Below are 12500 nucleotides of genomic sequence, written 5' to 3'. Positions count from 1 at the left end.
CCATGTTTTAGACTGTTTGTTCTCCTCACTCAGTAACGACACTTCTTTCATAGTTAATAAATAAAACACCTAATGCAGCCGTAAGCTTATGGTTGATGTTGTGTGGAGCGCAGGCTACAGTGAGCTTTGTGTGTGTTTCTCAGGCGGAGAAGCTCCAGAGTATCCCCGCAGAGGAGAGGAAGGCTAAAGCCGCAGTGGTCAGCGCCAGCCGGCTCCTCACGCAGGACGATTTCAAGAAGATCCGCCTCGCACAGATGGCCAAAGACGTCAACGCCGCGCCTGGAAAGGGCCAGAAGAGGAAGAAGGCCGACAGTGATGAGGAGGAGAGGTACATATCTGAGTGATTAACCACAGAGAACACAAAGGAACGTTATTACAGAATCGTTATAACAGTGAGGGACGAAAGACTGGACCGGCTGGCCGGTCAGTGAAGGTGAAGGAGAAGGTGTTTAATTACTGACCTCATATGAGGGACTTTAGCTTTGAAAAGGTCAGTTTTATTGCAGAAAGTGCAGCTATACTGCCATTCAAAAGTTTGAGATCACTTTTTATTGTAAAATTATGTACAGAAGTGACTTACAGTGAAAGGCACAAACAGATATTCAGTAATTTTATTCAGTATTTCTGGGATGTTTTGATTGTTGTAATTGTAATTATTGTTTTGGGTTTCTGTGATTAACCCTAACTCCTATTTTGAAAGAAGACTAATCCTGTGGATTAATATTATTAAACACTATATTGCCAAAAGTATTCGGTCGTCTGGCTTCACACGCATATGAACTTGAGTGACGTCCCATTCTTGATCCATAGGGTTTAATATGATGTCGGCCCACCCTTTGCAGCTATAACAGCTTCAGCTCTTCTGGGAAGGCTTTCCACAAGGGTTAGGAGTGTTTATGGGAATTTCTGACCGTTCTTCCAGAAGCACATTTGTGAGGACAGACACTGATGTTGGACGAGAAGGCCTGGCTCACAGTCTCCGCTCTAATTCATCCCAAAGGTGTTCTATGGGGTTGAGGTCAGGACTCTGTGCAGGCCAGTCAAGTTCTTCCACACCAAACTGGCTCATCCACGTCTTTATGGACCTGCTTTGTGCACTGGTGTGCAGTCATGTTGGAGCAGGAAGGGGCCGTCCCCAAACTGTTCCCACAAAGTTGGGAGTGTGAAATTGTCCAAAATCTCTTGGTGCTGAAGCTTTAAGAGTTCCTTTCACTGGAACTAAGGGGCCGAGCCCAACTCCTGAAAAACACCCCCACACCATGATCCCCCCTCCACCAAACTTTACACTCGGCACAATGCAGTCAGACAAGTACCGTCTCCTGGCAACCGCCAAATCCAGACTCGTCCATCAGATTTCCAGAGGGAGAAGCGTGATTGGTCACTCCAGAGAACTCGTCTCCACTGCTCTAGAGTCCAGTGGCGGCGCTTTACACCACTGCATTCCACGCTTTGCACTGCGCTTGGTGATGTAAGGCTTGGATGCAGCTGCTCGGCCATGGAAACCCATTCCATGAAGCTCTCTACGCTGTTCTTGAGCTGATCTGAAGGCCACATGAAGTTTGGAGGTCTGTAGTGATGGACTCTGCAGAAAGTCGGTGACCTCTGCGCACTATGCCCCTCAGCATCCGCTGACCGCTCTGTCATTTTACGTGGCCGACCACTTCGTGGCTGAGCTGCTGTCGTTCCCAATCGCTTCCACTTTGTTATAATCCCACTGACAGTGGACTGTGGAATATTTAGTAGTGAGGAAATTTCACGACTGGACTTGCTGCACAGGTGGCGTCCGATCACGGCACCACGCTGGAATTCACTGAGCTCCTGAGAGCGACCCATTCTTTCACTAATGTCTGTAGAAGCAGTCTGCAGGCCGAGGGGCTCGGCTTTATACACCTGTGGCCATGGAAGAGACTGGAACACCTGAATTCAGTGGTTTGGATGGGGGAGTGAACACTTTTGGTGATATAGTGTATCTTCATTCTTCGTATCACACAGCCTTCTCAGTCAGAATCATATTTATCTCTGTTCATTTTTCCAGGCGCATGTAATATTTCTTCATTTGTTTCCTGTCTTCCTATTAACTCTAAATAAGATCAGAATATTATAATAATTTTACACTTTTATCTGGAACCAAATTTAAAACACTGATTCCAGCCTTTTAAACACTAGTATATATTTCTTAAATGACCGACATCATGGAAAACTGTGTTTTCCTTCTTTCTCAAAATAAGAGTTCAGATTATTTTGAATTCATTGCTGCTGTGCTGCCCCAAAATTCAACACCTTTACAGTCACCTACTCAGCCTACAGCTGTCGTCACGAGTGTTTTAGCCCAGACTGCTTTCTGAATGCGGCACAACCAGTCAGAATGGAGCACATTTGCATATAACAGTCTTAAAGGCCAATAATAGTCTTAACCGTCTTTTTTTTTTACTCATGATAAAACGATGTTGAAAAATGATCATATTAGACTTATTTTTGTACATAAACTCAGAACTTCAAGCTCAAGGAGGGAAATCTCAAATCGGATTCCCTCAAACCGCTTCATGATCCGTCGTCTCATTCGTAGCATCAGCACTAAATGATCAATCACAGTCACCTTCAGAGCCTCTCCACCTCCACAGAGACACCTTCAGCCAAAACACGTGGTCTGATAGCACGGCGAGAGTCAGAGATCAGTGTAGAGATCTGAGCCAGGAGGAAACAAACTCCTCCGTTCTAGACTCAAATGAGACCGAGAACTGCACTGTAGAACAAAGTCTGTGGGAACAGCGCCCCCTTTACTTTGAGTACGCCATTTCAGGCTAAAATGGGGCCGCAGCTTTCAGGTTAATGTATTAAAAGTGTTTTTTATTGTATTTACCATGAATGCTTATCACGCTGTCAGTGAAAAGAAGACGGCGCTGTTGACATGAGGCTTGTTGTGTTTCAGAGGGGAGCTGCTCACACTGAGAGACATCGAGCGTTTACACAAGAAACCCAAGTCTGACAAGGAGACCAGACTGGCCACAGCTTTGGTGAGAATGCTGGGGAGAATCCTCACGCCTTACTGGGACACATCACTCTCAATGGCAGCGCCTGTTTATAGTCAAGAATAAGGACTGATCTGTGTCCAGAGCATCAGTTCCACAAGGCCATTAGTGAGACCACCTGGATTATCAGCCAGCAGTACAGAGCATTTTATTTGACTGTTTAAAGTCCATCTAACCTACATCCATGATTTCACTGGATTAAGGTAGTGCTGGTTTCATGAGCAGTGAGTGGTTTTTGTGTTGGACTCAGAGAGAGTTGCAGTTTTAATTACATCCTGTGTCATCAACAGTGTTTTAATGTTTTAACAGGGGACATTTATCCTAATAACAGTTATTTGGCTGTGTTCTGGCTCTGGCTGTTTTTGTTCAGCCGTTTTCATCACTCGTGTTGCGTCCCCTCTCAGGCTGGCCGGACGGACAGGAAGGAGTTTGTGAAGAAGAAGACCAAACTGAACCCGTATGCCAGCACCAGCAACAAGGAGAAGAGGAAGAAGAAGAACTTCATGATGATGAGGCAGAGCCAGACCGTCCGGACCAAAGGCAAACGCTCCTTCAGAGAGAAACAGGTACAGGGGCTCAGTCCGGGGGGTGTTTTCATCTTTACCATGCGACAGCGTCTCGGGCATCAGGCAGTGAATTCAGAGCAGTTCGCTAAGTTTGTCTAGAGCAGAGCGTTTCACACCAAACCGCTCTGTTCCCCTTTAGAGGAGGCCAGCAGGATGAATTGTACTCTATCCTTACCTTTAAGATTGGGAGGGTGTCTTACCCTACGGCAAGCAGGGAGTGTTCACCTGAAAACTGTCAATCAAGTGTGCTTGTCAGAATATTAGGCCACACCCAGTTCTGAGAAAGGGCTACGTCTGATCACTGATTGTAGCATCATACAAATATTTTACTTTTATTTTTATTTTATCAGTCACCCCCTGCTGTTTATCAGAGTCGCCGTCTGTCAGAGTCGCCGCCCGCCGTCTGTCAGAGTCGCCGCCCAGTTTCAGTCTCCATTTCCCAAGCGTTTTAGCGAGCGCGCTACCGTTCCTCGTCCTAATGAACAGACACGCGTTCAGCTCCACCTCCTCATTATTCACCACCATCACTGTAATACTCCATCATCTACATTAACACAGGAAGGTGATCAGAGGGGCGGTGGAGTTCGAGTCGGCAGCAGCTGAGATGTTTAAACGCAGAGTTAGAAGAGAAAAACATCTCCCAGTGAAAGCCGCGTTTTACAGTAGGAATAAATGGAGCTCATTATGCTGGTAGTGAACTACGCTGCCTGACTCAGCCGCCTCAGAACCAGAGAAACGGGCCTTAAACAGGAGTCAGGACCCTGCTGGGGTTCATCCTAAAGTTAGGACAGGATTTAGGAGGTTTAGTCCGGTTAGGATGTTTGTGTGATGCTGTTTTCTGATCTGGAGTTAATGATGAGGTCATGAAGAGCTGATATTCTGGGATACTGACCTAAACTCAGTCCGAACTAAAGTCGTCACAGAGACCAGGCAGGTCAGATGTCAGGGTTAAGACGTTTCTGTAATCCAACTCCAGGTTTTGAGCTCAGTAATGGGGTTTTTCAGTGTGTAAATCCTTCACTCTGATTTCTGTCGTTTCTCTGTCTGTCCTGGAAACAGAGCACCGTTTAACACGGCTGTGTTTGTGTTCTGATTTGTGGTGTTGAATTTCCTCAGGCTGCTCTCAGAGATGCGCTGCTGAAGAAGAGGAAATTCAAGTAGCCTGGTGGACGTTAAGGATGGTAGATCTGTCTCTTCTGCCGGGTTCAGTTTGGGAAAGGACTGAGGACCATTCGCTTCAGCCTGGCGTCAGAGTCTCTGTACAGTATTCGGTTATGCTGATTCTCATACTTAAAAACCTGTATTAAATACATTTTACAGTTAAACACTGACGTTATGTGTGGTCCTGTCATTTTTACATTTTTATATCCTAAAACGAGACCTAAGCACTGTTCTAACCTTATTATATCAAATCAAATTTATTTGTAGCGCTTTTTACAACAGATGTTGTCACAAAGCAGCTTCACTGCCAGGGACACCAGTGGCAAGGAAAAACCCCCTCAGAACTGAGGAAGAAACCTTGGAAGGAACCAGGCTCACCAGGGGGAGCCCATCCTCCTCTGGTCAAACCACCTACAAGTGACTATACTACTAATATTAATAGCAGTAGTATTATTCCTATTATTTATTATTATATATTCCTGGCTGAGTCAGGGGTTTTCAGTCCAGTGCTCAGAGACTGTCTACAGTGTCCAGAGCTCTGGATACTGGATAAGCTTGACTTATCCGACTAAATGGGAAATCCTGCTTTTTGGGAATCCTTCACGTGTACGACGCAGCAGCAGCATAATCACGACACATTTCATGTTTAGTGTTTATAGTAGTCGTCACTCAGAAATAAGCCATAAGGGGAGAATGAACGGCTACCCCGTTACAAATAGTGCAGTTAAAGGTGTATTTCAGTCATTTATCAAAATCCCCCCATAACTCAGTGACTGGGGTGTAATCGGAGGTTCAGAGGGTTTGGTGTGAACTGGTTCAGACGTCTTTACAGTGGTGGTGATGGGAACCAGGCGTTGCCATGACTACAACACAGATATAGACACTTTATTTACCATCCAGAACCACCAGAGAACCTACACGAGTCTCCGTAGTCTATATGGAATGTTAATGATGGAAAATAGTGGAAAATCTGGAATAATATACATTTTTATGGGGGGCCGTTTTGCCCCATGGTCTTCTCTCACAGTGTTCCTAAAGTCATAATTTAAACCATGAATGTTTTTTTAATAATAAATCCATGAATATTATATGTTCTCTTATGGTTTTGGCCAGAAAACCACTAGAACAGCAGTACAGTCAATGTCCTCTTCCCCTCACAGCTCCCTTTTTAATGTGGTGATATCACAGTGTACAGGATCCTAATGGTTTAACAAATGCATTTGATGTTTTTCTAATGGGATCTAAAGGTGCTCTACAGGAATCTAGTTAAGCCAACCATTAAGCTGATTCCCCATTATAAAACAAAACAATTAGGTTTCTAATGGTTATTCACTAAACAGCTGCCTGTCTGCCTTTTATTTGCTGTCTTCTCAGTTTTCATTGGCTTTTGGGGAAATGAGTTGTGACGTTAGTATGATTTTCTCCAACTGGTCTGGAACCAGTTTTCGTCTCCCGGCTGTTAGTGCAGTCCTTTTAAGAAGAAAACATGCTGTTTTCATATGTTTTTAATGTGGCCTTCAAATGACACTGTGGAGTCATGGAGATTCCTAACCTGGACAGAGGCTGTAGTTGAGTCTGGGATAGTCAAGGTGGACTGTCCAGGGTGGAGATGCAATTGGTTCAGCTTCAGATTGATCACCGTTTAATTCTGAGAAGTTCTGAGTCGTCGAGATCGTTACGCCAGCCAAGCAGGTGATCAAAGCAGCAGGTGGGAGTCTGCCTGAGGGTCCAGTGTATGTAGATTTGCGCAGCAGTGGAACTGGAGGCCGTGCTGCCTAACAATCTTGCCAAGTGGAAGATCGTATATAATGTAAAGGGCCAAGAACTGAGCCCTGGGGAGCACCACAGGAGAGACAAGGTATCATATTATATGAAAGAATACTTAAAGATCTTTTTGATTTTTTTTAAGTTAAAAGCTTTTAGATTTTAAAAATTAACTTTAAAAAAAGTTTTGGTCACTCAGAGCCTTATTTTTGCCACACCCCTGCATGTTAGCCCCAGTCTGTCAGGATCAGCAACAGGACTTCAGCCAGCATCACCACCTACATCGGCACTCCACAGGGCTGCGTCCTCAGCCCTATTCTCTACACCCTGTTCACCCATGACTGTGTCGCCTCCCACAAGGACAACATCATCCTGAAGTTTGCTGACGACACAGCAGTGATAGGACGTATCACTGGTGGAGATGAAGCAGCCTACAGGAGGGAGGTGACCAGACTGGTGTCATGGTGTGATGATAACAACCTCATCCTCAACACGGACAAGACAAAGGATCTGATAGTGGACATGAGGAAGGAGAGGAGACCTCATCGGCCACTTTTCATCCGGGAGCTCGAGGTGGAGAGGGTGAGCAGCTTTAAATACCTGAGTGTCCACATCAGTGAAGACCTCACATGGTCACTGAACACCAAGCAGCTAGTCAGAAAGGCTCAACAGCGGCTGTACTTCCTGAGGAGGCTAAGGAGGTTTGGGATGTCTCCGGTGATCCTCAGCAACTTCTACAACTGCGTCATTGAGAGCCTCCTGACCAGCTGCATCACCGTGTGGTACGGCAGCTTGACCGTGATGGACCGTAAATGCCTACAGAGAGTGGTGAAGACTGCAGAGAAGATCACCAATTCTCCACTGCACTCTCTGCAGAACATTTACAACCACAGAGTCCAAAGGAAAGCTGCCTCCATCATCAAAGACCCCACCCACCCCCAGCACGGTCTGTTCAAACCTCTGCCCTCAGGACGGAGGTATAGGAGCATGATGTGCAAGACCTCCAGACTAAAGAACTCCTTCTTCCCCACCGCAATCAGAGTTCTGAACCAGAAATAACTATTCACACTTCGGTCTGCCAGACTTAGGTACAGACGTGTGATGTGTACCCCACTGGTAAAGAACTCTTTCCTCAGGAATAACCTGCAACTACTGTCACTTTAACTGTAGCACATGTTTACAATTGCACTATCGCACTTTACTACTCATTTCTGCTTCAGATAATCATGTTCCCGGCAAGGCACAGCACTATTTACCCATACCACTGTAATTTATACATTGCACTATTTCTTGATTAATATATATGGTTGTATATATACTCTTTATATTCTTAATGTTATATCTGGCATTCTTAGCGAGGAGCAAAGTAAGCTTTTCATTGTATATAAGGAAACCTGTTTCCTCTGTACATATGACAATAAACACTTTGAACTTGAACTTGAACTTGAACGTTAGAGTAGAAAGTGACACTGCATAGTCTGTAAAAGTCTGAAAGTCAGTGAGGATCATTAAGAATCGCCATATTTTCTGCAGTTCAGCACTTTTTAGTGTGTTAGTGCAAAATCTGGTGATTTTCTGTGTGAACAGCTGCTCAGAGCTGAGTTTGCTGGTCATGAGCTGAGACTGTCACGAAGGACACATTCAGTCCAGTTAGGACTGATTTCTTCAGTCATTAGTTTTAATAAAATAATCATAATTAAGGTTTAAAACCAGCCATTAGGGGTGTACTTCTGGTGCCGGTCCTAAGCCCGGATAAATGGTGAGGGTTGCGTCAGGAAGGGCATCTGGCGTAAAACTTGTGCCAAAACTATCATGCGGATCACAAATATGATGCCATACCGGATCGGTCGAGGCCCGGGTTAACAACGACCGCCTCCGGTGCTGTTGACCAGCAGGGTGCCAGTGGAAATTGGACTACTGTACGTCGAAGACCATCAGAGAGCAGAGGAGGAAGGCAGGTTAGAAGGCAGCGAGAGAGAAGGAAAGGCAGGAGTGTGGAGGTTAGAGTAGGGACTCTGAACATAGGGACAATGACTGGTAAAGGCAGAGAGCTTGCAGACATGATGGAGAGAAGGAAGGTAGATATTCTGTGTGTCCAGGAGACCAGATGGAAAGGAAGCAAGGCCAGGAACATGTGAGGTGGATTCAAACTGTTCTATCATGGTGTAGAGTGGAAGAGAAATGGAGTAGGGATAATCCTAAAGGAGCAGCTTGGGAAAAGTGTTCTGGATGTAAAGAGAGTGTCAGACAGGATCATGAGCCTGAAGTTGGAGGTTGATGGTGTGATTTTGAATGTGGTCAGTTCATATGCACCACAGGTTGGTTGTCAGTTAGAGGAGAAAGAGGAATTTTGGAGTAAGATGGATGAAGTGGTAGATGGTGTCCCTAGAGAGGAGAGATTGGTGATTGGTGCAGAATTCAGTGGACATCTTGGTGAAGGGAACAGAGGGGATGAAGAGGTGCTGGGTATGTATGGAGAGAAAGACAGAAATGCGGAAGGTCAGATGGTTGTAGATTTTGCTAAGAGAGAATGGAAACGGCTGTGGTGAACACGTATTTTCAGAAGAGGGAAGAACACAGGGTGACATACAAGAGTGGAGGGAGGTGCACACAGGTGGATTATATCCTTAGTAGGAGATTGTAAAGTGGTGCCAGGGGAAAGTGTAGCAAGGCAGCATAGGGTGGTTGTCTGTAGAATGATATTAGAAATAAAGAAGAGGAAGCGAGTGAAGACAGAGCCAAAGATTAGATGGTGGAAGCTGAAGGAGGAGGATGGTTGCAGGCAGTTCAGGGGAAAATTGCAACAGGCCCTTGGGGGCAGTGAGGAGCTACCTGAGGACTGGGAAACTACAGCTAAGGTGGTGAGAGAAACTGGCAAGAATGTGTTGGGTGTTTCGTCTGGTCAGAGGAAAGAAGACAAGGAAAGTTGGTGGTGCAATGAGGAAGTCCAGGAGAGTATTCAGAAGAAGAAGGCAGCTAAGAAAAAGTGGGATAACCAGAGAGATGAAGCAAGCAAGCAAGCAAGCAAGCAAAATGTATTTATATAGCGCTTTTTACAACAGGTGTTGTCACAAAGCAGCTTTACAGAACAATCAGTATTACAGAGAGAAGAGAAAAGAAGAAAGAAAATCCGGGTCCGAGCCCCCATGAGCAAGCCAGCGGCGACGGTGGCAAGGAAAAACTCCCTAAAAGAGGAAGAAACCTTGAGAGGAACCAAGACTCAGAAGGGGAACCCATCCTCCTATGGTCGACACCGGACAGCGAACATTATTAGTATGAAGTTTTATAGTAAAGTGGGAAAAGAAAGAGAGAGATCTGAGGGTGAGGACTGCACAGCGCTGTACAGCAAGAAGCTCAGTGGTGGTCAAACCGGTCCAGAAGGCTGGTGAGCAGCGGCACCAATCAAGGCAGTAGAGGCAACAGCATCAGGCGCACAGGATGGGCAGCTGATCAGCTCGGCAGAGAAAGGAGAAGAAAAAACAGAGTTAGTACTGTAAAGAGTGGCTGACCACAGATTACAGTAAAACAGAGCAGTGTAGACTCCAGCAGGTCTAAATCAAATCAAATCAAATTTATTTATATAGCGCTTTTTACAACTGATGTTGTCACAAAGCAGCTTTACAAAAATGGGAATCGCAGCACAGAGAATCAGACAAAACACAACATAATATACAGAATATACAGAATATACAGAACCCCCGTGAGCGCTGAGGCAAGGAAAAACTCCCTCAGAGCTGGAGGAGGAAGAAACCTCGGGAGGACCAAGACTCACATCTAAAGGGGGGACCATCCTACCACTGGTCAGACAACTTATAAGTTAAACATTGAAAAGTCAATTTTACATCCACGCAGTTCTAATATATTCAGGTGTGTATAATCAACAGTGGAAACAATTAGAGTTCATATAGATTTGGATGTGATCTGTAGTGGAGAAGCTGCGTTCCAGAAACTTCCGTCAGTCTGGTCAATCAGGGGGACAGGGGGACTTGAGGGTGGGACATCCATCAGTATTGTGCTGGACCGGTGGACAGTTAGTAACTCGGAGGAAGGAAAGATTTAGGAATTAGTTTAGACTGGATTTATGAAGAACAGAAAATGTAAAAAATGATCAGAGTGTGACTAATGACTCCGGCAGGTCTGAATATAACAGCCTAACTAAAGGGAGAGAGCCAGAAGGTAACATAGACATGGAGGCTCCCTGAGACACTGGCATTCACCCACTCCACCGTCCACAAACCTGAGTGACTGCATGTAGTGAGTGACAGCAGCACCAGCATCTCAGTTTACCCACAATTCACTATGTCCATGAACCCCTGGATCTGCAGCCTTATCTAAAGGGAATTAACATTAACTACCAAAAGCTAAACTAAACAAGTAAGTTTTTAGTCTAGACTTAAAGATTGAGACAGTGTCTGAGTCCCGAACATTATCGGGGAGATTATTCCAGAGTTGGGGCGCTTTATAAGAGAGAGCTCTTCCTCCTGCAGAGCTTCTCTGAATTTTGGGAACTACTAGGAAGCCAGCACCCTGTGATCTAAGTAATCGTGGTGGTTCATAATAGGAGATAAGGTCTCTCAGATACTCAGGAGCGAGCCCATGTAGGGCTTTATACGTTAACAGGAGAATTTTATAGTCTATGCGGAATTTGACTGGAAGCCAGTGAAGAGCTGATAGGACTGGACTAATATGGTCAAATTTTCTAGTTTTAGTAAGGACCCTGGCTGCAGCATTTTGAACTAGCTGAAGTTTATTTAAGTTACTGCTAGAACATCCTGACAGTAGCGCATTACAGTAGTCTAGCCTTGACGTAATGAAGGCATGTACTAATTTTTCTGCGTCATGTAAGGATAAAGCATTTCTTAGCTTGGCGATGTTACGGAGATGTAGACCTGACAGGGAAGACTAGTCACCAAATGCTTGACTGTACAAATAAGTTTTTAGCCTAGACTTAAAGATTGGGGCTGTGTCTGATTCCCGAACATTGGCAGGAAGATTATTCCAGAGCTGGGGGGCTTTGTATGAGAAAGCTCTCCCCCCTGATGTAGCTTTATTTATTCTAGGTACCAGTAGTAAGCCAGCACCTTGTGATCTAAGTAGGCGTGATGGTTCATAGTAGGAGAGGAGCTCACTCAGGTACTGAGGGGCGAGCCCGTTTAGAGCTTTATAAGTCAGTAATAGAATTTTATAATCAATGCGAAATTTAACTGGTAACCAGTGCAGGGCTGATAAAACTGGACTAATATGGTCAAACTTCCTAGTTCTTGTGAGGACTCTGGCTGCAGCGTTCTGGACTAGCTGAAGCTTGTTAAGGCTTTTGCTGTGACATCCAGACAGCAGGGCATTACAATAATCTAGCCTTGAAGTGATAAATGCATGAACTAGCTTTTCTGCATCCTGTAGAGATAATGAATTTCTTAATTTAGCGATATTGCGGAGATGCAGGAAGGCTGTTCTAGTGATATTAGATATATGTGTGTCGAAGGAGAGATCAGCATCTATCATGACACCAAGATTTTTAACAGATAGGCTTGATGAAACTGAGAGATTGTTAAGTTCTAGTGTTGAGTTAGACAGTCTGTTTCTGGCTAATTTTGGACCAAGAAGCAGGACCTCTGTTTTATCTGAGTTAAGTAACAGAAAATTATTTGACATCCAATCTTTTACGTCTTTTACACAGTCCTCAATCTTGCCAAGTTTAATTTTATCATCCGGTTTACTTGATATATATAACTGGGTGTCATCTGCATAACAGTGGAAATTTATGCCGTGTTTACTGATAATGGTGCCTAGTGGTAGCATATATATTGTAAATAATATAGGTCCTAAAACGGAACCTTGTGGAACACCATAAATTACTTTTGCACGAACAGATGATTCACCCTTTACATTAACAAACTGATATCGATCGGTGAGGTAGGACCTGAACCAGGAAAGAGCTGTTCCTGTTACCCCTACAAGGTTTTCTAGTCTATCTAGTAGG

At 44.7% G+C, this 12500-nt stretch overlaps 1 protein-coding gene across 2 annotated transcripts in view; it reads left to right on the top strand.

Moving 5' to 3' along the window:
* sdad1 (SDA1 domain containing 1) overlaps positions 1–4926 on the top strand; it is a 24878-nt gene extending 19952 nt beyond the window's left edge. For both annotated transcript variants that reach the window (XM_017688903.2, XM_037545724.1), the window contains exons 19-22: positions 144–328; positions 2930–3014; positions 3434–3595; positions 4712–4926. In XM_017688903.2, coding sequence (XP_017544392.1) covers positions 144–328; positions 2930–3014; positions 3434–3595; positions 4712–4756 — 477 coding nt within the window. In that variant the 3' untranslated portion in view covers positions 4757–4926. The remainder of the gene's footprint in view (positions 1–143; positions 329–2929; positions 3015–3433; positions 3596–4711) is intronic.
* Positions 4927–12500: the final 7574 nt, after the last annotated feature.

The sequence above is a fragment of the Pygocentrus nattereri genome, chromosome 16 (genome assembly GCF_015220715.1).
Source record: "Pygocentrus nattereri isolate fPygNat1 chromosome 16, fPygNat1.pri, whole genome shotgun sequence".
In the NCBI taxonomy this organism is placed as follows: Eukaryota; Metazoa; Chordata; class Actinopteri; order Characiformes; family Serrasalmidae; genus Pygocentrus; species Pygocentrus nattereri.
The sequence above is the reverse complement of the archived record's forward strand: the minus strand, read 5'-3'. Positions and strand labels throughout refer to the sequence as shown.